The 26,165-nt window shown below is 42.7% G+C and overlaps 1 protein-coding gene across 3 annotated transcripts in view; it reads left to right on the forward strand.

Moving 5' to 3' along the window:
• Positions 1 to 1,128: 1,128 nt before the first annotated feature.
• The window catches only part of NELL1 (neural EGFL like 1), an 856,536-nt gene continuing 831,499 nt past the window's right edge, over positions 1,129 to 26,165 (forward strand). For 2 of the 3 annotated variants that reach the window (XM_082476605.1, XM_082476604.1), the window contains exons 1-2: positions 1,129 to 1,332; positions 9,694 to 9,822. In XM_082476605.1, coding sequence (XP_082332731.1) covers positions 1,278 to 1,332; positions 9,694 to 9,822 — 184 coding nt within the window. In that variant the 5' untranslated portion in view covers positions 1,129 to 1,277. The remainder of the gene's footprint in view (positions 1,333 to 9,693; positions 9,823 to 26,165) is intronic. The other variant, XM_082476603.1, reaches the window with a different exon arrangement.

Genomic DNA, 26,165 nt, shown 5'->3' on the forward strand with positions numbered 1-26,165 from the left:
CGAGCAAGCTGAGGAGTTTTAAATCACGTGGGGCTCATTTGGTACAAATCAAAGGTTCTGTCATGTCTGATTTCACACTCTGCATCCTAGTTATAAATAACATTCCTGGATGGAAGTGCGACAAACCTGAGAGCTATTTCTAGGGAAGGCTCGGTTCCAGAAGGGGGTCACATAGAAGGAGGAGGACTTGTCTTCTTTCCCACACTCCTAAAACAAAGCCCAGCTTTTCTCTCCCGGGAATGGTGTTCAGGAGGGTCCCAGAGGGACTGCGGGAAAGACCTAAAAGTGACTATGATGGCTTTTGACAAAACCATCAAGAAAGTCACTCAAGGAAAAAAAAAAAAAAGGTTAGGAATTTCCCCTAAGTGGCAGCATCTGACCTGCGGAACCGGAAGGCTTGCAAGTAGACCGCCGAAACCCCACCGTGGCTCGCTCGGGCTCAGCGACCCTTTTTCTGGGCTCCCTGCCTCAGCGCCCTTTCCCTGAACCTCCAAAGCGTGTACCAGTCAGAGGGACCCACGGGGAGAGGGGACAGAAGGTGCAGGTGGCGAGCCGCGACTCGGCCATCATTCCCCTCAGGGCCCTACTCGCCCCTCGCCAACCAGTTGCCTAAGCAAATCCCGAGTAATTGTTTTCCGGGGAGGGGCTGGGCGCGCTCTTTGGCGCCACCTGGGTCGGGATTCCCCCAGGAAGAAAACCCACCCGCGGGGGCTCCGCGTTCTTAGTCTCGACCAAGATGAACTGGGGCAACTTCTGCAGTCTCCAGCGCGGCACCGAGGCAGAGACAGCGGCGGTGGCGAGGCCGGCTCGTCTGGGCTGGAGAGTGTGAAGCCGAAGGGGTGCTTCCGCCTCCAGCTCCTCCCTTTTGCCCGCGGGTCCTGGGACTCCAGCTCCGGTGCTCCGAGTGGTAGCGGCTGCTGCGCCGGCCGCCCGGGTGTTCGCAGCGGAGGGGAAGCCGCTCCCAGCGCCGAGCGCAACCTGCCGGAGTGGCCGAGCCCCGCGCTCCCGCTCCAGCTCCGAGGAGAGCGCAGCCGCAGCGGGGGCCGCGGCCCGAGCAGGGGGCCGCCGCCCGCTGTGGGGGACGGGCAGGGGGCGGGGCGGCCGGGGCCGCCTTCCTGGGCGCGATCCCCGAGCGCAGCACCCGGCGCTGCCGAGACACCTCCCCCGCCGCCCGCTAGCAAGTTTGGCGGCTGCGAGCCCGGCGCGCCTCGGGATCGAGGCGCATTTGTTTCCTCCTGGCTTCCGCGCGCCCGGTTCGGCGGGGACCCTTGGGAGCGATGCCGAAGGATGTGATCTTAATTGTGTGGTTTTGTGTGTGCACCGCCAGGACAGGTAAGCACGGCTGGGGCTGTCGGAGGGATCCAGGGATGGGGGGAGCCGCGCCGCTGTGCCCGGCGCCCACCTAGGCGTGAGGAGAGCTGGAGCTGAGCTCCGCGCTGGTCCGGGGAAGGGCGTGGATGGGTCCCTCGAATCTTTCTGCCCCGGTCCAGGTGAAAGGGTGAAAAGTGGGACTCACAGGCTGGAAGATGCCCTCGAGGAGTGCCCCCTTCCCGGAGGACACGGCCTGGCGGACGCAGGAGTGAGGGGCGCGGCCATTCGGGCGCGCCCTCCTGCTGCTAGTAACCGGCTTCCGGGTGGAAACCCACAGTAGGGCGGACCCGCGAGCCCCACACCCGTGAACTTGACAGGCGCCGTGGAAACCGCTTTCCCTGCGCCCCGGCGGGCGGGGAAGGGGCAGCGGGGGAGGCGCACCCGCAGAGGGAGCGCTTCCGGCCGGCGGGCGCTGCGAGGGCCGGGAGGGCGCGGCGCGGGGTGAGGGCTGCGGGCGTTCCTGGGATTCCGCGATCTCTTTCCTCGTCCCCTCCTGACTCTTTCCCAGGGGAACTCCAGGAGTAGTCTCTCTTGCCGCCCCTATCTTCCCACCCCCCCAGAGGGCAGGACAAACTGGGGGGGATTGGAACTGTGGGAGCAATCCCGGGGAGATTCTCTCCAGCTCCGCACTAGTTTTCCCGTGCTGTAACTGCACGTTGGGGGTTGTGAAGGGGAGGCAAGGATAATTGGCGTAATTTTCTGAAGTCCCCACTTCTTTTTGCCTCCAGAGACGCAGTTGTGAGGACTCTAAGCGCGCCTCCTTCCTTCAGCGTCTACTCGCCCCCAGCCCCCATGTCCCCTGGGGTTTGGAGACCCCCCCCCCCCCCTCTCAGCCGCCTTCTCCAGGAGACTAGTAGTAGATTTGGGAAGGTGGGGGTGGGGTGGGGTGGGGTGGGGTGGAGGAGGAAATTGGCAAAAATAGGACCCTCCCCCGCGGGGTGGGGTGGGGCGTCGCGCGGTTTCATCCCTACGCTAGCCATCCTCGCCACGCGCGGCCGACTTTGCACCCCAGAATCGGTGTGTAGTCATTCCCTCTGCTTTTCTCTTGTATCACTCTCATTTCCCTTCTCTAGAGGCATAGCCTCCTTCCTATGCAGAGTTTATCTGTAGAGGGCTGGGGAGGGATGCCCGGCCTTGGTCCGCTCAAAAGTTCCCTCCGCTGGCCCTTTCCATTTTCCCCAGGACTGAGCGGGAAGCAGCTTTTCCTTTGCTTAATGACAGAGCGGCGGGTGTGGACTTCTCCGCGGACAAAAGGAATCCCCATCCCTTTCCTATCTCCATCCGAGCTCCCCAGGTTGCCAAGATGCCAAGACTCGGTCCAGCCTAGAATAGGTGCTTCTTGAGTTCCGGCCCATCTAGATGGGTTGGTCTTTTAAAACCGAGAACACACTGGAAAAAACGCGCCCCTGGAAGATCAGGGCAGGCGAGGCTAGTGCAGAGCCTGGGCTAGCAGCCCTGCGTGCAGAGAATTTGGTGCTGGTGGGCATCTTACAGAGGAACCAAAGAGAGAGAAACTAGGTGGGGGAGAGGGCAGCGCATCGGGCATTTCACGTCTCAAGTGCACATCACTACCAAATATACTTACGTCCTTTGTTCTCATTACTCTTGAAAAGTCGGCAAAAAGTGCTTCCCCCAGAAGTGGACTGTGTCTCCAGGGCGCTTTGCTTTTGGAGATCTTTAACGACACTGTCTTTTCCCCTTCCCCACATCAAGCCCCTTTAAAACTTGTAAACATGCTCTTGTAGGGAAGATTTACTCCTGTATCTATTCATTCAGCGAAGAGTTGAGTGTCTTGCTGGGTGCCAGGATTGCTTATACAAAGAGGAACCGGCTTGCTTGACTTCCAGAAACTTACAGCTTAGCTGAGAATCTAGATAGAAACTGAAAAGCATTTTTATTGTACAGCTTGATGGGGGTGGGGGGAAAAGTGGTGGGAGTACAGGAGTTTGTATTGAGGAAACAGGAGGAGCGGTAGGAGTGAATTCTGGGGCGGGGTGGTCGGTAGTCAGGGAAGGCTTTAATCAGGAGGTGACGTTTGAAAGTTGTGTCTGGAAGGCTTTGTAGGGAGTTTTCCAGGTGCACAGAGTAGGGAAAGCATTCCAGGCAGAAGGCACAGCTTGTCCAAAGTCAAGGAAGCGTGGCAGGATCTGCCCATTGGTTGTGGCAGTTGCTTAGGGAGCTTGAGTTTTCCATGCCACTTGGTACTCTTTGAACACCAGAGGCTACATATGTCTTCTACAAAAATTATCAGAAGAATGAGAAAGACAGGGGGGAATTATATCTCACTTCTTTCACTTACAATTTCTTGCAGCTTGAGGCCGTCTGATGAGCAATTTTTTTCTTTGATTTTGCCCAGGAACCATCATACCAGTATCACACATCCATCCTCTGAGGTAGCTAAGCCTGGCTCTCAATTAGTTTATCAGGATCCAAACAGCCACTCGGAAAGTTTATTTGTCAAGTGGGACAATTGTTGTCTGGGCTGTTAACAGTCCAAGATGAAATAAACACGTAATTCACTGAGTGAGCTGCTCAGATATCACTGCCTTTTAATGGAAATCAATAGATGGTATCAGGCACATTTTAATTAAAGCAGCACTGCAGTGCAGTAGCAGTTACATATGAAAAGATCTAATGATAGGTGTCACAGGAAGCTGCTTAAATTACTCATTGTTCAGAGAATTTGTTTTAAAGAGTAAAGTGGGGTCACGAATAGGTCCTGTTCTCCAGTTCTGGTTATTTCTGGGTGAAAAAAAATCTGAGATTTCCAGGTACATCACTAATAATGAAAATTTAGAAGGCTACAATAACAGCAGTAATAATACATTATGTCCATGAGTTTTCTCCAGTAACCTGGAAGTGTGAATAATGTAAAACTCAGTGATTACTCCCCCATGGCTTTCAAGTGTGGTTTGGTCACCAGGGCAATGGTTAGAGGGAGCCCCTGGGGCTGAGTGAATGCCTTTTGCTGCCACCTGCTGGAAAGGAGAGCTTTTCTTTTAGAAGCACCTCCCAGGCAGTTCATTAACTATGAATTGAATAATAGAGCTGTGAACAAAAGCCCCCAGCCTCCAGTGATCATGTGAAATATTGACTGATTTGGAACAGGCATAGAGCATATTCTTTAAGGATGTTGCTTTTGGGGTAGTAAGAAACTTTGTAGGAGTCCAGAGGCCCAAATCCGATCAAATGGCTGTGAAATCCTGCTGGTAAATGAGGTCTTGGAGCATCTCTCCAGCATCGTATTCCCCTGCATGGACCAGGGGAAAACAGCTGCCATCACGCACAGTGAGCTGGATTAGATTTGAAGTGAGCCAGATGCAGGAGGATTTGCTCGGGAGTTTAGGCCTGGGACCCTGCAGGTGGACTGAATGGGCTTTGGGCCTCAACACTCTCTGGGCTAGACTGAGGAGTGGCCAGCAGCAGGTGTCCTGGGAGATTAGGGTGGAGATTCTGAATCTCAGAGCCAGGCCTCAAGTGCCTCTGCGACACTGACATGCTGCCTTCTAGGTTTTAAAAAATATTTTTTTTTCCCCAGAAGCTTTTTATCCGGCTTAATTCCAATACCCAGCTTCAGCCATGTGAGAGCAGTTATGGCCAAAGTAGAAAACTTCAATAGAGTTTCCTTGGAAAGGGCAAGAGCTACATGCTTGGATAAGAAGCAGAAATATTAAAATAAAAAAAATATTTTTACGGAACCAACACTTTCATACTGTACAAGGTTCAGGTGAAGCCATGCAAATGCTGCCTTATTAATAGATTTTCTGATTTTTTTTAGGCAGTGGGCAAAGTGCTATCTTTTACTCATCCTGCTATTGGCACCAGGTGTTTTCATCTTGAAGGGGACCACTTAGAGAAAACAATACAGTACTGTTTCTGGAAGCCTAATTGATTTCTCTTGTTCTGTTTTAATGGGATGTTTTCATGACGAGAGCAATACAGTTATCTTAAAGCCAGGGAAGCCCCTTTGCTTGTAGGATATAGGGGGAGGGGTTAATATAGATTTAATATATAGATTTCACAAAGCACAGCCAGGGACTTCCCTGGTGGCGCAGTCGTTAAGAATCCGCCTGCCGATGCAGGGGACATGGGTTTGATCCCTGGTCCAGGAAGATCCCACATGCTGCGGAGAAACTAAGCCCGTGCGCCACAACTACTGAAGCCCACGTGCCTAGAGCCCATGTTCCGCAACAAGAGAAGCCACTGCAATGAGAAGCCCGCGCACCGCAATGAAGAGTAGCCCCTGCTCGCCGCAACTAGAGAAAGCCCGCGAGCAGAAACAAAGACCCAACGCAGCCAAAAAATAAATTAAAGAAAAAAAAAATAAACAAAGCACGGCCAGAGTGAGAAGCCCTTCTAGGTCATCTGGGCATGTGGAGGGGTTGGGAAAATGGGAGCCACCTGTATCTTTCGTATGATTCCAGTGGAGTTGAGGACCAGGGAGCTGGAATGGTCTGGAGAGCTGGTCCTATGAAAGACAGATGCAGCAGACCGCAGCTGGGCACCAGATATGTGCTAGGAGTGTTCATGCAGTTATCACTGAAACCTCACAAGGCTGGGAGGCGGGTATTATCCCCATTTTACAGTTAAGGGAAATGAGGCTCGGAGAAGTGAAGTGATTTTTCCAAGGGCACAAAGTTAGTAGGGAGAAGAGACAGGACTGAAAGTGGCTCTTAGTTTAGTGTTGTTTCCACAACACTTTCCAGATTGAGGTGTTCTCACATGGAGATGGGAATCCAAGGGCACCACTGGGGTGTTCTGCCAGCTCTACAGAATCTGTGTGGGTGCCTTTTAGGCTTGTCCGGTTGCAGGGCTCCAAGTTTGGGAGATTCAAACGTCTTAAGGATAACCATTATAGTGGGTCTTTAGTCCCCGCATTGGTCAATTACTGCCACAATAATATTGCATAACAAGCCACCCTAAAGTCAAAGCAACATTTCTTTTGGTTCATGCGTCTGTTGGTTGGTTTGGTATTGGCTCACTGGGGCCAGGTTTGGCTGGGCGTCGTTCCAAACCCAGGTAGGGTGTCTGCTCCGTGTGTCTTAGCCTCCTTGGAGCAGTGACCCAGTAGGGCCATGTTTTTCTCACTGTGATGCAGAGGTACAAGAGAACAGGCCCCACCACACAGGCACATCCAAGCCTCTGCTTGTGTGACATTGCTAACATCCTAATGACCCAAACTAGTTACATGGCTGGGCTCAAAGTCAAGGGATGGGAGGTTTACTCCCACTCTAGTGGAAGGACATGCAAAGCCACATAGCAAAGGGTGTGGCTATGGGAGGGGTAAAGATTTTTTTTTTTAATTTATTTTTGGCTGCACTGGATCTTTGTTGCTGCGAGCAGTCTTTCTCTAGTTGCCCTGAGTGGGGGCTACTCTTGAGGCATGCGTTTTGCGGTGGCTTCTCTTGGTGCAGAGCACGGGCTTTCGGTGCACGGGCTTCAGTAGTTGTGGCACACCGGCTCAGTAGTTGTGACTCGCGGGCTCTAGAGCGCAGGCTCAGGGGTTGTGGCGCATGGGTTGTGGCGCATGCGCTCTGCAGCATGTGGGATCTTCCTGGACCAGGGATGGAACCCGTGCCCCCTGCACTGGCAGGTGGATTCTTAACCACTGCGCCACCAGGGAAATCCAGGGGTAAAGATTTGAAGCCAATAATTCAGTCAACCATATTCCTTTTAGAAAGTTTCCTGGGCTCGAATGCCGTCCTGTCCTCTCGTGGTATTCCCCAGATATGCGTATTGCCCTGAGATCACTGCACCCAAAGCAACGATCATATGTCCACTCATCAATTAATTAATCAGGTCCTAAATTCAGGGCCTGACATATATGAAGCCTTGTGCAAGACACTGAGCCTACAGGGATGCTTCCTTCCTCTTGTGTCCAGCTAAGGGCACATTTCCCAAACCACGTTCCAAATTCCTGGCCAGAGATAGACTGGTGTGGAGGTCCTCTGAGATCACTCTTAAATTAATTTCTGCCATATAGGTGTAGAGCACTGTAGATCAAACTGAAATATGAGTTCCTTTCCTGCCTTTTCAAGGTGATCATAGAACTGCTGGTATCTGAGCTCACTTGGAGAAAAACATTGCCAGTCTCAACAAGAGGCTCATGGTGCTGTGACTTGGGCTGATAGATGCCCGTTAGCACAGTACTTCTTTGCACAGAGTAGGTACTCGGTCAGTCATCAGTCTTTGTGAATGGAGTCTGTGTCAAGTAGGTAGGATGGAACCTTAAGTGAGATCATAAGGTAAATCAGAGCACATCCCACTCTTCCTCCCGTTAGACACATACCTTAAAGCTCTCCAGTGATACTCCACTGCAATTAGAATACTATCCCTCTCCTTGTTGCGGCTCACAAGGCAGGGCCTACCCTGGGGCCTCATTTTCTACCACTCTCCCCCGGGCTCACTCTGCTCTGGCCACACTAGCCTTTTCACTGTTTCCTCTCCACGCCAAGTTTGTTCCTGGTTTGCATTTGCATTTTCTGTTCTCTAAACCTGGAAAGCTTTCCCCTCCAGATCTCCCCTTCCGGAATAACTGCACCATCGCCAGCTGCCATAGTCATCAGGTGTCTGCTCAGAGGAACCTTCCTCTACCACCCTTTTTAAGCCTCCACCCAAGCTGCTTTCTGTTTCATAACTCTGTTTTATTTTCTTCGTGGCATTTATTGCCATCTCAAATTATCTTATTTATGTATTTGTTTATTTTTTGCCCTCTCCTCACCCGCTGCCCTAGGAATGCATGCCCAAGGAGGCCATCTCCAGTGCCTCGCAATGCAGTGTATGTGTTACATAGAAAGCACTCAGTCATATCTGTTGAAAAATGACTGAATGAATGAGTGGTCTTTGGGTAAACTGGTCTCACATCTGGCTGCGTTTCAGAGGACAAGGGGAAGCCTGACAAAAATTGAGAAGGCAGCTCTATGCACTGTGTCTTTAATTTAACCCTTTGTCCACCTTCGGCTCCAAAGACCCTTCCCAGAGCCACCTTCTGTTGACAGAAGCCTCGATTGCTGCAGCAGCCCCTGTTTCCTAACAGGAAAAGAGTGAGGAGAGGGTACATTTCCTTCTCCAGATCTGTGGGGAAAGGGGTGAGGGCAGGAGGACAGATGAGATTGTCACAGCGTGTGATGCCCTGATGAAATGCACTCGGTCTCTCTGGAACAAATTGGGTGTAAGCTCTCCAAATCTTGCCTCAGCGACTGCATTACCACCAGACAAACGTTGACAGTTGTTGCTGATTAAAACATTTCCAACTGTGCAATCAGAATTGCACTACTGAGGTGCTAAGTGTAGATAGGCACAGCCTTTAGGAATAGCTTAAACATAGTCCCTTGGAGTGATCGCCAGCCTTATTAATATATATAATTGGAAGCCACTTTGCAGTCATGAGCGAATCATTCTGCAGAACACCCTGTAGATGAGAGACAGGCTTAAGGATTTGCCTTTTTCAGATGAGGCAGTGGGGGCTCAGGGCCCTGTTTCTCTGTGCTAAGGTTCTCCAACAAGAGTTGTCAGGGTGTCTAACTTTTCACGAATCCCCTTGACATCTACATCCATTGTTCTGGGGATTCTCTTTCCTGGCCAGTCCCTCTGCCACCCTTATCCATCAGGGACATGGTCCCTCTCATTTTCTTCCTCTTTATCGCAGGTGTTGGTGCCTCATTAATAGTGCTCTGTGGAGGTGTTTCCTGGTGACGGTGGTGTCAGATTTCACTACTGTATCAGTCTCTGAAGCAGGTAGATCAGGGCCACAATCCTGTATCCACAGTTCCCAAATCTAAAAAAGCTCAGAAACCCAAAGTTTCTTCATAACTCACCTGACAGCAAAACCTACCCTGAGCTGAACTCCTTTGGTGGCAAAACTTGACCTGAACAGGTATGAGGCTATTTATAGTCTTTATTTATACCGATTAGAGGACAACATCAGACTTTTTGCTCTACAAGTATTGTGTTTGGTTATGGGGTGCTGATGTAGGCTTTGCTGAGGGTGTTACATAAAATGTAGTATATGGGCCATATTAGCTTTCCAACAGATGATCCAGTCTGAGTTCTGAAATATATTTGGCCCCTAGGGTTTTGCAAAGGGATTGTCAATCTGTAATGGGGAATGGGAGAGGGGGAAGGGACGACAAAACCACAATATCAGTGGGGGTGATGGAGCAAAGAGTTGCCTTCATTTTCCATCCAGGGAAAGAGCATCTCTAAGCACTCATCACTGGGTTCCTTGTATTCCCTGCCACTCCTGGCCTCTGTCATTTCTGTTCCATGTTGCCGCAAGCAAGTCAGCATTTTAAGCCAAGATGGCTCTTTGTTCCTTTTCAGTGGTGGGCTTTGGGATGGATCCCCACCTTCAGATGGATATTATCACTGAGCTCGACCTCGTGAACACCACCCTTGGAGTCACTCAGGTGTCTGGACTGCACAATACCAGCAAAGCATTTTTATTTAAAGGTAAAGGCATTTTTCTCCTTTGCATGGGGGCAGAACTTGGGGAGGAGGGTCTGTCTGGGGACTGTTCCTCTGGTGTGTATTTGTCGGAGGATCATCTCTGCTATTTCTCTTGTGTTATCGTCATGAGGAATGTTCAGAAATGCCGAGGGTGTTTAGATATTTGGGGGGTGTTCTGAGGGTGTGGGAGGGGGCAGTCGGGGGCGTGGTGATGAAATATTTGGCTTGGCAGTGACATATTTCCCAGGGGATTTTGGTGGGGATCTAAAGTGGAATGAATTTGTAAAGTCCTTGAAAGCCATTGACCAGCCACATTATTTTTATAGGATATTTCTTCTACTGTTATTCATATCTTTACCTATGTCCATTCCTGTTCCTATATCTTTATCTCTCATTTAATGGGTGGACCATGCACAAAGAGGATGTTTCATGGCTGCATTTTCTTAGGGGTACAGCTTACTTGGTTCTGCCCACTATAAACTTGACTATAATTCATTAAATTGTTCAGCAAGCATTCATAAAGGCAGTATAGTGTGCTTCTTAAAAGCCTGGGCTCTGGAGCCTGACTGCCTGGGATTAAATTCCAACCCTACCACTTATTGACATTGCGACTTTGGGCGATTCCTTAGGCTGACTCTGCCTGTGTCTTCATCTGAAATAATAGTACCTAATGGGGCAGTTGCAAGGATTAGAGGAGCTAATCCATTAAAGTGGATCAAACAGTGCCTGATAACATAGTAAATCCCTGGTAAGTATTAGCTATTATTATGGAACTCCTATTGTGTACCAGGCAACATGCTAATAGTAGGATTATTAGTAAGAGTAAATAAATGTAGTGAGAGAAACAGTCATTACACAAGTAATTATTGACTTCCAATGGCTGTACTTACCATGAACGGGGTGTATAGGTTGCCAAATAAGAGTATACAGGGAGATCTGATTTATTGGGAGTGGGGAGATGGTGGTGGTCAGGAAAAGGCTACCCTGAAAAAGTGATATGTCAGCAGAAGAGTGAAAAATGAATAGAAAACTTGGTGAAGCAAGAGGTGGCAGCTCAGAGCATTCTGGGCAGAGAAAATAGTATGTAGGAAGGTCTTAAGGCAGAAACAAATGGAAAGACATTTAGCATGGCTGAAAGGTGGTGAGTGGCTGGAGAGGTAGGCAGGGGCTAGGTCACACTGGGCCCTGAAGGCAGAATTGATATTTAGCTTATATCCACGGGCTTGGGTGTACTGATGCTTTATGGCCAGTGTCTATTTTGATAGGTGGGAGGCCATGTACTTGTTAACTATTGCAAATATTACCCTTGCCCATAGGCCATGTTAGTTTTTTACTTTACTCTCAGATCAGTGGGGGCCTTTGATGAGTTGAAGGAGGGGAGTGATCTGATCAGATATGGCAGCCTAGATACTCCTCTATGAAAATGCCTGGCAGGCTTCTTTTAACCCAGCCTTTTGTGAAGATAACAAAAGAATTATTTTAGAATGACTGAACCAACATTATGGGATGAGATATATATATTTCCTGTGCAGAAAATTTAAGCCTTCTTAATAATATACAGCACACCTACAGATACTATATAATAATATATAACAAGACTACAGATATGTTAATTTCCGCTTACTCTTACTAAGGAATTGGTGAAGTAAGTAAAGTGGGCATGGTTAAGAGAATACAAACAGGATTAGTTTTCTCTTTGCATTATGCAAGGTCTCTTCAGTTACTGTTGAGAGGCCATCCCATTCTTTTTTTTTTTTTTTTTAACGTTTTTATTGGAGTATAATTGCTTTACAATGGTGTGTTAGTTTCTGCTTTATAACATAGTGAATCAGTTATACATATACATATATCCCCATATCTCTTCCCTCTTGCGTCTCCCTCCCTCCCACCCTCCCTATCCCACCCTTCTAGCTGGTCACAAAGCACCGAGCTGATCTCCCTGTGCTATGCGACTACTTCTCACTAGCTACCTATTTTACATTTGGTAGTGTATATATGTCCATGCCACTCTCTCACATTGTCCCAGCTTACCCTTCCACCTCCCCGTGTCCTCAAGTCCGTTTTCTAGTAGGTCTGTGTCTTTATTCCCGTCTTGCCCCTAGGTTCTTCATGACCATTTTTTTTTTTTTTTTTAGATCCCATATATATGTGTTAGCATACGGTATTTGTTTTTCTCTTTCTGACTTACTTCACTCTGTATGACAGACTCTAGGTCCATCCACCTCACTATAAATAACTCAATTTCATTCCTTTTTATGGCTGAGTAATATTCCATTATATATACGTGCCACATCTTCTTTATCCATTCATCTGTCGATGGACATTTAGGTTGCTTCCATGTTCTGGCTATTGTAAATAGAGCTGCAATGAACATTGTGGTACATGACTCTTTTTGGATTATGGTTTTCTCAGGGTATATGCCCAGCAGTGGGATTGCTGGGTCGTATGGTAGTTCTATTTTTAGTTTTTTAAGGAACCTCCATACTGTTCTCCATAGTGGCTGTATCAATTTACATTCCCACCAACAGTGTATGAGGGTTCCCTTTTCTCCACACCCTCTCCAGCATTTATTGTTTGTAGGTTTTTTGATGATGGCCATTCTGACTGGTGTGAGATGATATCTCATTGTAGTTTTGATTTGCATTTCTCTAATGATTAATGATGTTGAGCATCCTTTCATGTGTTTGTTGGCAATCTGTTTATTATGTTGAGGTAAGTGGAGAGGTATACCATGTTCTTGGATTGGAAGAATCAACATTGTGAAAATGATGATACTACCCAAAGCATTCTACAGATTCAATGCAATCCCTATCAAACTACCACTGGCATTTTTCACAGAACTAGAACAAAAAATTTCACAATTTTTATGGAAACACAAAAGACCCCGAATAGCCAAAGCAATCTTGAGAAAGAAAAACAGAGCTGGAGGAATCAGGCTCCCTGACTTCAGACTATACTACAAAGCTACAGTAATCAAGACAGTATGGTACTGGCACAAAAACAGAAATATAGATCAATGGAACAGGATAGAAAGCCCAGAGATAAACCCATGCAAATATGGTCACCTTATCTTTGATATAGGAGGCAAGAATATACGATGGAGAAAAGACAGCCTCTTCAATAAGTGGTGCTGGGAAAACTGGACAGCTACATGTCAAAGAATGAAATTAGAACACTCCCTAACACCATACACAAAAATAAACTCAAAATGGATTAAAGACCTAAATGTAAGGCCAGACACTATAAAACTCTTAGAGGAAAACATAGGCAGAACACTCTATGACATAAATCACAGCAAGATCCTTTTTGACCCAGCTCCTAGAGAAATGGAAATAAAAACAAAAATAAACAAATGGGACCTAATGAAACTTAAAAGCTTTTGTATAGCAAAGAAAACCATAAACAAGATGAAAAGACAACCCTCAGAATGGGAGAAAATATTTGCAAATGAAGCAATGACAAAGGATTAATTTCCAAAATTTACAAGCAGCTCATGCAGCTCAATATCAAAGAAACAAACAACCCAATCCAAAAATAGGCAGAAGACCTAAATAGACAATTCGCCATCCCATTCTTGATTTGAGAAGTGCTGCTGACACTTTGTCAACAGAGTTGCTATGGAAGCCTGGCTCATCTATAAGCTTCATGAAAGCAGAAGTCGTCCTATCTAAATACCCCTACATCTCAAAGGCCAAGTATTGTGCATGGCACACAGTAGGTGACAAGTGAACATTTTGAATTGAATTAAAATTTCCTCTGTCCAATGTGCTCTGTGAAAGGCTTGTTGCCTACTTTATATGCTGGTCATTCACTCATTTAGTTATTCCCTGGGCTAGATCTCTGCTTTCTAATTTGTGTGTTCTCTGCTTTAGCAGCTGCTTTTGGGATGTCTACCATCCCAAATCTCTCCAACAATAGGGAGAGATTTTCAGCTTCTTTGCTAGGAAGAGTAACTTTATTATGGGACTTGAGGAGGGTTTTCCTTTTCAAGGTCTCTTGTGATTACCTTACCTGGATAATCTCTCCATCTCTGGATCTGTAATTTATTCACATCTGCAAAGTCCATTTGCCATGTAAGGTAACATATTTCATAGGTTTTGGCAATTAGGACATTGACATTTTTGGGGAGTCATTCTGCTTACCACAAAATCTTCCCACTGGCCCTCAAAGATTCATGTCTGCCCCACATGCAAAATACATTCACCCCATTCCAATATCTCCAACAGTCTTAACCAATTATAACATCAGCTCAGAGTCTAAAATCTCATCCATTCATCAGTTGAAAAATTCCAAATCTCACTATCTAAATAATCTAAATCAAGTATGAGTGGGACTCTGAGTTATTTGCCATTTTGGAGCAAAATTACTCTTTATCTGTGGATCTGTGAAACTAGAAAACAAGTAATCTGCTTACAAAATATAATAGTGGGACAGGTATAGGATGCCAGTTATAGAAGTTCCTTTTCAAAAGGGAAAATTGGAAAGAAGAAAGGGGTCACCAGGCTCAAGAAAATGTGAAATCCAGCAGGGCAAACTCCATTGGGTTTCAGGGCCTGAGGATCATTCTCTATGGTCCTTGGCTCTGCTTTCTGGGCTTGTGACTCATTCCTCTGAATCATTCTTTTTCACGAACAGTAGCATAGGTTTGTAGTTGAATAGTTTTATCAACCTGTTTCTTGCTTATAGAGTTTTGGGAGTCGATCAGCCTTCTTTCATTTCATGTTCTTTCTGTCCCCTTCAGTCCAAGTTGGCAGTGTTTCTGCTGGTATAACATTCTCAAGAACCCAGAGGGTCTCCTGTCCATTAGACAAAAGGCTCATTTACAGATCTTTCCGAGCTAATCTAGTCTCTATTTCTGACTTCTGCTGGGATGGCTGAGAGGATCCATGAATTACAACCATGATCTCTTCAAAGAACCCTCTGTGTGATTGAATATTCTGACCCTTTGGTCCTTCAGAGTCACTAGCAAAAGGTGGTTCAACCACACCCTTGGCTTTGTTCCAGAGTAGACTTTCCTGACAGTGAATCTCCTAATTTTATTGTCTTTTCTAATCTGGATAGGCTGGGAATTCTGCATATAATCAGTCCTGGTTCCTTTTTGCTTAACAGCTCTTCCCTCAATCTGTCTTTTTCTTCTTACCTTTTACTATAAGCAGCAAAGAGAAACCAGGCTGAAACTTCAACACTTTGCTTGGAAATTAGAAGTCAAAAATGGGCTTTAAAAAGGGCTAAAATCAAGGTGTTGGCAGAGCTGTGTTCCTTCTAGAGCCTCTATAGGATAATCCATTTATTGTTTTTCCAGCTTCTAGAGGCTGCTACATTCCTTGGCTTGTGGGTGCATCACTTCAACCTCTGCTTCTGAGGTGACATTTCCTTCTCTATGTTTCTGTCATGTTTTCTTCCCTGGTACTGACTCTTCTGCTCCCTTTTTCCCTTATAAGGACCCTTATGGGTCCTTTTCCCTATATTGGGTCCACCTGGATAATCCAGGATAATTTCTTCATATTAAGATCCATAACTCAGTCACATCTGCAGTGTCTCTTTTGCTGTGTAAAGTAATATATTCATAGATTTTTGAGATAAAGATGCAGACATCTTTTGGGGGTAGGGAATATCATTTTGTCTACCATAGGATGGCTACCCACTGTTGGGCAGAAATATGAGCAATATGATATTTCCAGTTTACTCCAGATAAGTACTCCTTTCCAGTGCAGCACTGCCCAATAGAAATATAAGTAAGTGAGCCATATCTGTAATTTTAATTTTTGTAGTAGCTGTATTAAACATGTAAAAAGAAACAAGTAAAATTAATTTTAACTATACACTTTATTTAACCCAATATATGAAAAATATTATCATTTCAACATATGGTCAATACAAAAAATTATTAATGAGATATTTTACATTTTTTTCAAAGTCTTCAAAATCTAGTCTATAATTTATAGTTACAGTTATAGCTAGAGTATACAGTAGATTTGCCAAGTTATTCCATACATAGTTTTAAATATCATTAAAAAATTTAACAGCTTTGTTAAGGTGTAATTGCTTATAATAAACTGTGCATTTTCAGACTGTATCGTTTGTTAATTCTGATATGTGAATGCACTGGTGAAACCATCATCACAATCAAGATAATGAGCATACCTATCACCCCCAAAGTTTCCTCTTTTTAAAATAATCCCTCCTTCCTATATTTCCCAACCCCCATCTGCAGGCAACTACTAATCTGCTTTCTGTCACTATACAGTAGTTTGCATTTTCTAGAAATTTTGTATAAATAGAATTATACAGTGTCTACTATTTTTTTTTTGGATCTGAATTCTTTCACCCATCATAGTTATTTCGAGAATAATCATATAATAACATGTAAAGTGCTTTTCTTGTAGCCAGTATATAGATGGGTCTTACTTTTTTTTTTAAACCAGTACGATAATTTCTGTTCATCAAGGTATTTAGATCATTTATATTAATGTGATTATTGACACTGTCATATTTAAATGTATGTTTCTGTTGTTTGTTTTCTATCTGTCTATTCTTTGTTTCCTTTTTTCCCTCTTTCTGGCTTCTTTTAGATTAATTGAACTTTTTAACTGATTTTTTTAAAACTCTTTTGTTGGCTTACTCATTGTTTCATTATTTTAGTGGTTGTCTTAGGGTTTATAATATACATCTTTAAATGACAACAGTGTACCTTCAGGTGATACAACTTTATGTATATAATAAGTATATTTCAAGAGTATATGACTCTCCCCCTGACATTGTACTATTGTTGTCATACATTTTACTTTTAATTCTGTTATAAACTCCATATTACATTGTTGTTATTTTTATTAATTAGTCAATTATCTTTTGAACATATTTAGATAATAAAAAAATCAATCACATGTTTCTCTTGTAGTTACTGTTTCCTGTGTTCTTCAGTCTCTTGCGTGGATTCATATTCCCATCTGGTATCATTTTTATCCTGCCTGAGGGACTTCCTTCAACATTTCTTTTAGTGTAGGTCTGCTGGTGATGAATTCTTTCAGATTTTGTATGTCTGAAAAAGTCTTCATTATTTAAGACAATTTTTGCTGAGAGTAGAATCTTGGGTTGACAATTTTATTTCTTTCAGTACTTTAAAGATGTTGATCCACTGTCCTCTCACTTGCATTGTTTCCAATGAGAAATCAGTTGTCATCCTATTTTTGTTCCTCTGTAGGTAATGTAACTTTCCCCCCTGCTTTTAAGACTTTCTCTTATTGCCAACTTTAAGTGATTTGATTATGATGTACCTTGGTCTGATTTTCTTAATGTTTCTTGTGTGTGGGAGTTATTGAAATTCATTGCATTTAGAAAAAAAATGGCCATTATATCTTCAAATATACTTTGTTTCTCTTTCTCTCCTTTAGGGACTCCAATTATTTGTATATAAAGCTAATTAAAGTTGTTCCATAGCTCACTGATACTCTGTTCATTTCAAAAATTCTTCTTCTCTTTTCTCTCTATGTATCATTTTTGATAGTTTCTATTACTTTGACTTCAAGAAGTGTTTTTCTGTATTGTCTGCTATTAGTATCATTCTGTTTTATTTTTTTATGTCATATATTGTAATTTCATCTCTGTAAGTTCAGTTTGACTCTTTAAAAAATCTTCCATGTCTTTATCTAACTTTTTGAATAGGTGGAGTACAATTGTAATAACTGTTTTAATATCCCTGACAGCTAATTCTAATATTTGTATTAGTGCTAGGATGATTCTGATTGACTAACTTTTCTCTTCATTACTGCTTCCTTGTATACTTGGTAATTTTTGATTGAATGCCAGACTTTGTGAATTTTGCCTTGTTTGGTTCTGGATATTTTTGTATTCTTATAAATATTCTTGAGTTTTGTTTTAGGACACAGTTAAATTACTGAAAAACAATTTGATCCTTTTGGATCCTGTTTTTTTTAAAAATTGAGGTATAGTTGATGTACAATATTATATAAGTTTCAGGTGTACAACATAGTGCTTCACAATTTTTGAAGGTTATGGATCCTACTTTTAAGATTTGTTAGATGGCTCAGAGCAGTGCTAGTGCTAGTATACAGAATAGAATTAATTATTTCCCATCACTGAGGCAAGGCCTTCTGTGTACTCTACCCAGTGCCCCATGAATCATGGGGTTTTCCAGTTTGAGGGGTGAGAATAGGTACTCTTCTTGGTGCTGTGTGTATGCCGGGCACTGTTGCCTTTTGGGTGGTTCTTCTCTGTCAGCTGAGAGAGTTCCATATTTTTCTCTCTGCTGTTATCTCTCATGTATGCTGCTCTGTGAAATCTAGGTGCCTTGGTCTACCCCACTCTCAGCTTCTTCACCTCAATTTGAGTGAAGACTGCTGGGCTTTGCCTGCATTTCTCTTCCCTATGGCAGTTTCCCTGGAAACTCTCTCAGAGGGGTAAACTTGGGTAATTGTAGGGCTCATATCTTTTGTTTTCCATCTCTTGAGGGTCACTGTTCTTCATTGACTGATGTCCAGTGTCTTGAAAACTGCCATTTCATTGAATATTCCTTTAAATTCAAACTAAATAAAATTAAAAATTAATTTCCTCCACCGCACTAGTCATATTTCAAGTGCCTAATTGCCATATGTGGCTTGGGGTTACTATATTGGACAGTGCAGGTCTAGAGAGGCTCAGAGATTTTAGCGTTTCACCACAGTTCAGTTAATACGAGCAAGTTAAGAAATCCTATCTTTCAAGTTTAATACATGATAGTAAGTAGCAAACTACTTAATCCCTCTACCTCAAAGTACCTCCATTTACTCACTGATAAAATGGGGTAGTAATAGTACTTACTATATATGGTTGTAGTGAGGATGAAATAAATTAATACACATAATAAATTAATACACATTAACACACACAATACACTGTATTTGGTACATGGCAAACTCTTGTTAAATGTGAGTCCATGCATTTTTAAGTAATAGGGTATAACTTTGGTCTTCTTCTCCTATGTGTATCATCTGTCTTTTGTGTTTTTAATGTCAGATTTTTAAAAAAAATTATTTATTTTATATATTTATTGTTGGCTGCGTTGGGTCTTCACTGCTGCATGCGGGCTTTCTCTAGTTGCAGCAAGTGGGGGCTACTCTTTGTTGCAGTGCGTGGCCTTCTCATTGCAGTGTCTTCTTTTGTTGTGGAGCATGAGCTCTAGGCACATGGTCTTCAGTAGTTGTGGCACACGGGCTCAGTAGTTGTGGCGCATGGGCTTAGTTGCTCTGCGGCATGTGGGAACTTCCTGGACCAGGGCTCGAACCCATGTCCCCTGTATTGGCAGGTGGATTGTTAACCACTGCACCACCAGGAAGTCCCTTAATGTCAGATTTTAACCTGCAGAGGTAACTTGGGATAGTGGGAAAAGCAGAGGATTGGGGAGGGGGCAGAAGATTAGGGGTTAGCACTTTCTATGTATTAATTTATTTTACCTTACTACAACCATATAAGGTAATTATTATCATGCTTCCATTTTATCAATAAGTAAATGGAAGTACCTTGAGGCAGTACTTAGGGGGACCAGTGGATATGTCTCTTAATGTCTTCCAGCCTCAGTTTCCTCATCTGGAAATGGGATTGATTGTAAGAATTAAATGACAATGTGTGAGAAAGTACTTTGAAAAATAAGTATAACTGATGCTGCCTGGGTGGGAGCTAAGCCAGAGCCAGAGCCACAGAGCCACGGAAACATGGAAGCCTGAGGTGACATGTATCACCCTGGCTGTCCTGCTACTGTGGCTTGTTCTGTCCCCCTCTGCCACTCACTCATTTTCCCATGAGCTGGAAGTGGATCTCCCCACTGGCAGAGACAGGTTGTCTAGTGGAAATGAAAAAAAAAAACATTATATATAGAATGGATAAACAATCAGGTCCTACTGTATAGCACAGGGAACTATATTCCATATCCTGTAATAAACCATAATGGAAAAGAATATGAAAAAGAATATATATAGATGTATAACTGAATCACTTTGCTGTACACTGGAAACTAAGACAACATTGTAAATCAACCATACGTCAATAAAATAAATTAAAAAAAAAGAAAAAAGAGAAAAATATAAAGCATAAAAAACAAATTCATTCTTCTTTCCTTCCTTTATTTTGATTTCTTCTCCTATTTCACCATCCTAAGTCCAGCTCTGAGTTGATGTGTATTGAGGGAGTGAAAACCTTCCATTCAATGCTAGCCTCTTAATATTGATAAATTTAAGTAGAAAGCTCAGTTAACTGGAAGCACTCCTATCATACCAGCTCCAAAGCCTGATAGGATTTATTTTCTGGCTACTCAGCTTTTTAAGGTTATCTTTGTCACTGCTGTCCTTGTAGAGTGTAAAGGCTTGAATGACTAAGAGTTTTATTGTCTTCTTACCTGAAACAAATCATATTTTAATAGGGATTGGTGATGGGGGCGGGGAGAATAAATGGCTATGTGTAAGACTGTCATAGATCTTCTCTAAGCTGAAAAACATCCTAAATATTGAATACCAGAATCAGAATTTCAAAAATCATTCTGGAATATTTTGCTTTGCTTTGAGTGGGACTGTTTGCTTTGCTTTGGTTTGGGACTGTACTTCTCCCTGACTGGCCATGTCTTAACGTTGAGTAGTTGGGAGGATGTGTCTGTCTATTGGTGTTTCATTTATAAAAGTGAATTAGAATATACATGAGTGCAAATTCTTTAATGTGTTACTTTCTTTTTCCTGTCAGGAAAGTGCTACCTTTTAGGAGTTCTACACTAGGAGAATTTCTACAGAAAAAGTAGTATCTTTCCAGTAGCTTGTTTTATGCGACAAGATAGAACAAAGGCTAATGTGGGATACTTTGAGGAGAAGATTGAGGCTTTTAGCACCTATTTGCATTCTAGGCTTTGAGCTAGATGTTGGGGAAGACACAGATGAATAAGGCAAAGATCCTGGCTGCAACGAGGGTACAGTCTAGAAGGCAAACACAGCATGTCGTCAGACATTGTAACGTAGAGGACAAGAGAATGGGCTTGCAATGGGGTATGGATAAAGTATGTTGAGTAGAGAAGTTTCTTCTTACTGGCTAATCTGGGGAAGGCTCCCTGGGGAAGGTGGCACCTGAACCAGAACTTGAAAGATGGATAGGAAGTAAATCCGTTTCTGTTTCATAGGAGCACTGCCTATGTATAATCATTTTTACAAGACGGTGCTTGAAGTTTGAGCCATAGCTCTTAATACTTAGAAAATCTGAGTAAGATGGAGTTACCCAAAGGGTTTGTTTAATGCTGATCTTCCAGATTTCCTGCCACCCACTATTGCCCAAGTCTAAATTGTTTTTTCTGTTGATTGGATGTGCCTAGTCACTAATTACCTCTGGGAGCATTTCTGAGTCAACCTCACTTTGAGTGGAGTAATTTAGTATAACTTTGCATTTAATCAATTAGTGGAGTGATTCAATTCACATGCCAGCATCTCCCAAATATAGATATTTTTGCTCTTGCCAAAAACCAAAAAGCAAAAAACAAACAAACCCTCAAGCAAGCTGTGGGAGTGGAGTGGGTTTACAAGTTCCTCTCTGGGGCAAATTAACACCTGCCCTGGCATATTCTGGAAAATCATTCAATGGCTATGTGAGTAAATGGATGTCATAGATCAAATAAACTCTGTCTTTGTTTCCCAAAACTGCCCACTTCTAACATCTGCACTAAAATCTATTTTCTCAGTCATGCTCCTTTTCCTATCAAATTGTACATTAAGGAAAGCAGAGGTGGAGAGAGACAGCAGAGAATGTAAAAAGATAATAATTCTTTTAGAAACTATTAGGTATAAGAGCCAATTCCATACTAACAAATTGACCTTGGGCAAATTACCTCTTGGGATTTGTTTCTTCTCTGGACATTAAGTAATAATGGTAGTGTCTATGATACAAGATATTTTTAAGGGTTAATTTAGATTATATAAATTTATTGTAAGCCATAAAAAGAATTTGGAAATGTTAGTCAATATTATTGTTAAGAGTATTTATTCAGAAAATATACTTTTAAAAATTAAATAAATATTTGGCAGGTACCTACTATGTTTTAGGCACTCTTTCAAGCACCAGGAATATAGCAGTGAGCAAATCAGAAGAAGTCTGGCTCTTAAGGGTAAACAGATAATAAGCAAGTAAATAGGTATAAAGTAAGTTCAGATAACTTTAAACAATTAATGTATTTACAGTCAGGAAAATATTTCTGTTTCATTTTCTCTCAAGGAGTATATATTTGCAGTTACCTACTTACTTAATTCCTAATAAGGATGGATAACTGTTGTCTGACCTCCATTTTTTTTTAAAAGAAGGGTTACCTCAACTCCTAAAATTTATCTGCCTTTTAATCATTCCACCAACATTCCTGTATATGTACAGTTTTCATGTCCATTATACAGATGAGGAAACTGAGACCCAGAGGGTTCCAGTAACTGACATTAGTTGTAGTGACAGACATAGGATTTAAATTCAGGAGTCTATACCTGCAGAGTGTGTGCAGGTCCCAATCCGTCTCATGGCTGTTTTTCCCTACTTCATGATGGTGGGAAAGACAAAATAAGTGCAATATGCTAGAGATATATCTTCTTCTAAGAGACACCAAAGGGCAATCTGCCAAAATATATTTTAGCAGGTATTTTATTTTTATTTATTTATTTATTTATTTTTTAACATCTTTATTGGAGTAAAATTGCTTTACAATGGTGTGTTAGTTTCTGCTTTATAACAAAGTGAATCAGCTATACATATACATATATCCCCATATCTCCTCCCTCTTGCATCTCCCTCCCACCCTCCCTATCCCACCCCTCTAGGTGGTCACAAAGCACCGAGCTGATCTCCCTGTGCTATGCGGCTGCTTACCACTAGCTATCTATTTTACATTTGGTAGTGTATATATGTCCATGCCACTCTCTCACTTCGTCCCAGCTTACCCTTCCCCCTCCCCGTGTCCTCAAGTCCATTCTCTACGTCTGCGTCTTTATTCCTTGGCAGGTATTTTAAATCAACCAGGACAGATGGTTGTTTTGTAAGTTGATGAATTTCATTTAATAGAATCTTTAATAATTCCTTCACTTGGAGGGTCCTGCTGAATATCTGGAGATGAACACCTGGTAATCTGTTTGGCTGCTTAAAGAGAACATGCAAGAAAATCATAATTAACCATGGAGCTACAGTTTAATATGTGCCCATTTAAAATGTAGTCTCTGTGACCATTTGACCAGCGCTTTCTTGAGAGAGCATTGTGGGAGAATTAGCTCCACCTTAACTGCTGTGCTCTTTAATGAATGCTGTGATTCTTAATTGGGGTTTATTTTAACATATTGGGACTAAATTCTTTTCTGTGGGAACACATCTCCAAAATTAGAATGTAAATCAGTGGAGAAGATATGATTTGATATGCAAATATTTTATTTAAATACAACTTTTCAGGGATGCAGCCAGTGTATGAAGGGGAGCCAAGATGTTCTGATAAGCTAGGCTTGCTCAGCCCTCATGCTTACAGTCTGTGAAAAAATAAGGCACACACGCCATCTAGCAGCATGGGGTCGCAGAGCATGCATGGCACCGCGAGCCTGGGAACCCAGGGTCTAGCTTGGCTCTTTCGCTGTTGATTCCTGGGTATATCCCTTAACTTCTCTGGACCTCAGGTCTTTAAAGTCATAGAATATTTAGCTTGACTAGGAATTATTTTGAAAAACAAAAGAAAAAAATGGACAAGCACAAGGCAACAACGCTGTAGCTGTTTTCTAGAATCAACAAATGTTAATATTTTGTCATATTGTTTAGAGCCTTATAAAACATTAGACTAAGTTGAAGCTCTATATTCCCCTCCCTGTTCTTTCTCTCTCTCAACCTCCTTAAAGGCCATCACTAACATGGTTGATTAATATTTAGTCCATTTGTGTATATGTAGGTGTGTATGTATGTGTTTGGACGCTTATATATTGCCACATTTATGTTTTTGTATGTGTCCATACACAAGATACATAACAGAGAGGGCATATGTGTAGGGGCTAAATACAGCCTTTGGAACCAGATGGCCTAGATTCAAATCCCAGATCTGACTCTTAATAGCTGTATCACCTTGGGGAACTTCTTTAACCTCTCTTTGCCTCATTTTGCCCAGGTGTAATATGGGGATAATAAAGCATCTATCTTCAGATTGTTCTGTGGGTTGACTTGATTCATGTAATATATTAGAATATTATTGGGCATATAGTAAACATTTGGTAAATGTTAGCTGTTGCTTTGTGTGGCTTAAGACATATAAATGGCATCATATAGTATGGACCTTTCTGAAACTTATTATATTCACCATTATTCTTTTGAGGATGAATAGATCTAGTTCATTAGTTTGAACTGGTGTATAACCCCACAATGTATTCATTCGCCTATTGGTGGAAACTTGGCTTGATTCAGATTTCTGACAAACAATACTTAAAGGTACATCTTTGTGCATGCTTCCTTGCCCATGGTTCTTAAATTCTTTTTTTTTTTTTAACATCTTTATTGAAGTATAATTGCCTTACAATGGTGTGTTAGCTTCTGCTTTATAACAAAGTGAATCAGTTATACACATACAATATGTTCCCATATCTCTTCCCTCTTGCATCTCCCTCCCTCCCACCCTCCCCATCCCACCCCTCTAGGTGGTCACAAAGCACCAAGCTGATCTCCCTGTGCTATGTGGCTGCTTCCCACTAGCTATCTATTTTACATTTGGTAGTGTATATATGTCCATGACACTCTCTTACCCTGTCACATCTCATCCCACCCCCTCCCCATATCCTCAAGTCCATTCTCTAGTAGGTCTGTGTCTTTATTCCCGTCTTGCCACTAGGTTCTTCATGGCTTTTTTTTTTTTTTTTTTCCTTAGATTCCGTATATATGTGTTAGCATACTGTATTTGTTTTTCTCTTTCTGACTTACTTCACTCTGTATGACAGACTCTAACTCCATCCACCTCATTACAAATACCTCCATTTCATTTCTTTTTATGGCTGAGTAATATTCCATTGTATATATGTGCCACATCTTCTTTATCCATTCATCTGTCGATGGACATTTAGGTTGCTTCCATGTCCTGGCTATTGTAAATAGAGCTGCAATGAACATTTTGGTACATGACTCTTTTTGAACTATGGTTTTCTCAGGGTATGGTTCTTAAATTCTTAAAATACATACCTCACTATAGAGAGACTTCTTTAAGGGAATCCTTAATTGTCCAATAATCCATTAGTCTAATCCTATGGTTGGTTGCCCAGTGATGGAAGTAACACCACATCGTGAGGCAGCTCATATTATTTTTGGAATTCTCTGTTAGAAATAATTTAAAGGAAGACAAATTTTGGTTTAATGCTGCGCCCTTGCATTGATCCCATCTAAATCACTCTGGTCACGTTGGCCACCTCTTGGTTCCTTGACTGCCCCAAGATTTTCACTGACCCATGCCGTCATTACTGCTTGCCTTTTGCCTGGAAGACCACCTTATAGCTGCATTTTCTCTATCTGGCTCCGACTCTTATATATCACTTCCTCAAGGAGGTCTTCCCTGACCATCTTATATATGAGGGTTCCCCATTTTGTTATGACTCACCACTTCCTAGTGTTTAGTCCCTCAGAGTTCTTTTCATAAGTTGAAAGTATGTATATATATACACACACACATATATATTTGTTTGTTTGTTTGTTTCCTATGTATGTTTTTGTCTCCCGGAAGATCATAGGTAACTCCATGACTCCACTTGTTTTTTTTCCGCCGTTAAGTCAGTGCCTAGCACAATGCTTGGCACTTAGAGTTGGTACTTAAGAAAGAGTTGTTTAGGCAGTGAATAAAGAAATGATTTAATGAGGCACTATGACCACAGAGATAAAGTCTAAATCCCTTTCTCATGAGACATCCTCTCAGATATTTGCAGACAGCTTTCAAGGTCTCCCTCCTTTCCTTTCTCCAGGGTTAACGTTTCTGGTTGCTTCAGCAGTTCCTGATGGGACATCATTTTGAATTTCCCCATCATGTTCTCTTTTTCAACTACCTGGCTAATTGTCTCTGCTCCTAATGATGTCTGATGTCTTGAATTGAACATGGTGTTTACAATCTAGTCTGACCAGGACACAGCAGAGCATCCCTCCTTGTTCAAGTTTATATTCAAGTTCATATCAAGTTTCTATTACTGCAGCCCCATCACAGAATTAATTCATAATAAACTTATTGTGGACCAAGACCCCATAGAGACTGGTTTGTTTGCTGTTTCACTTGCTAAGCTCTGACTTTTCCCTTCTTGACCTTACACAGTTGGTTTTTTGGACCCATGTTTGTGTCCTTATGTTCATTA

The sequence above is a fragment of the Balaenoptera physalus genome (assembly GCF_965194825.1).
Source record: "Balaenoptera physalus genome assembly, chromosome: 10".
In the NCBI taxonomy this organism is placed as follows: Eukaryota; Metazoa; Chordata; class Mammalia; order Artiodactyla; family Balaenopteridae; genus Balaenoptera; species Balaenoptera physalus.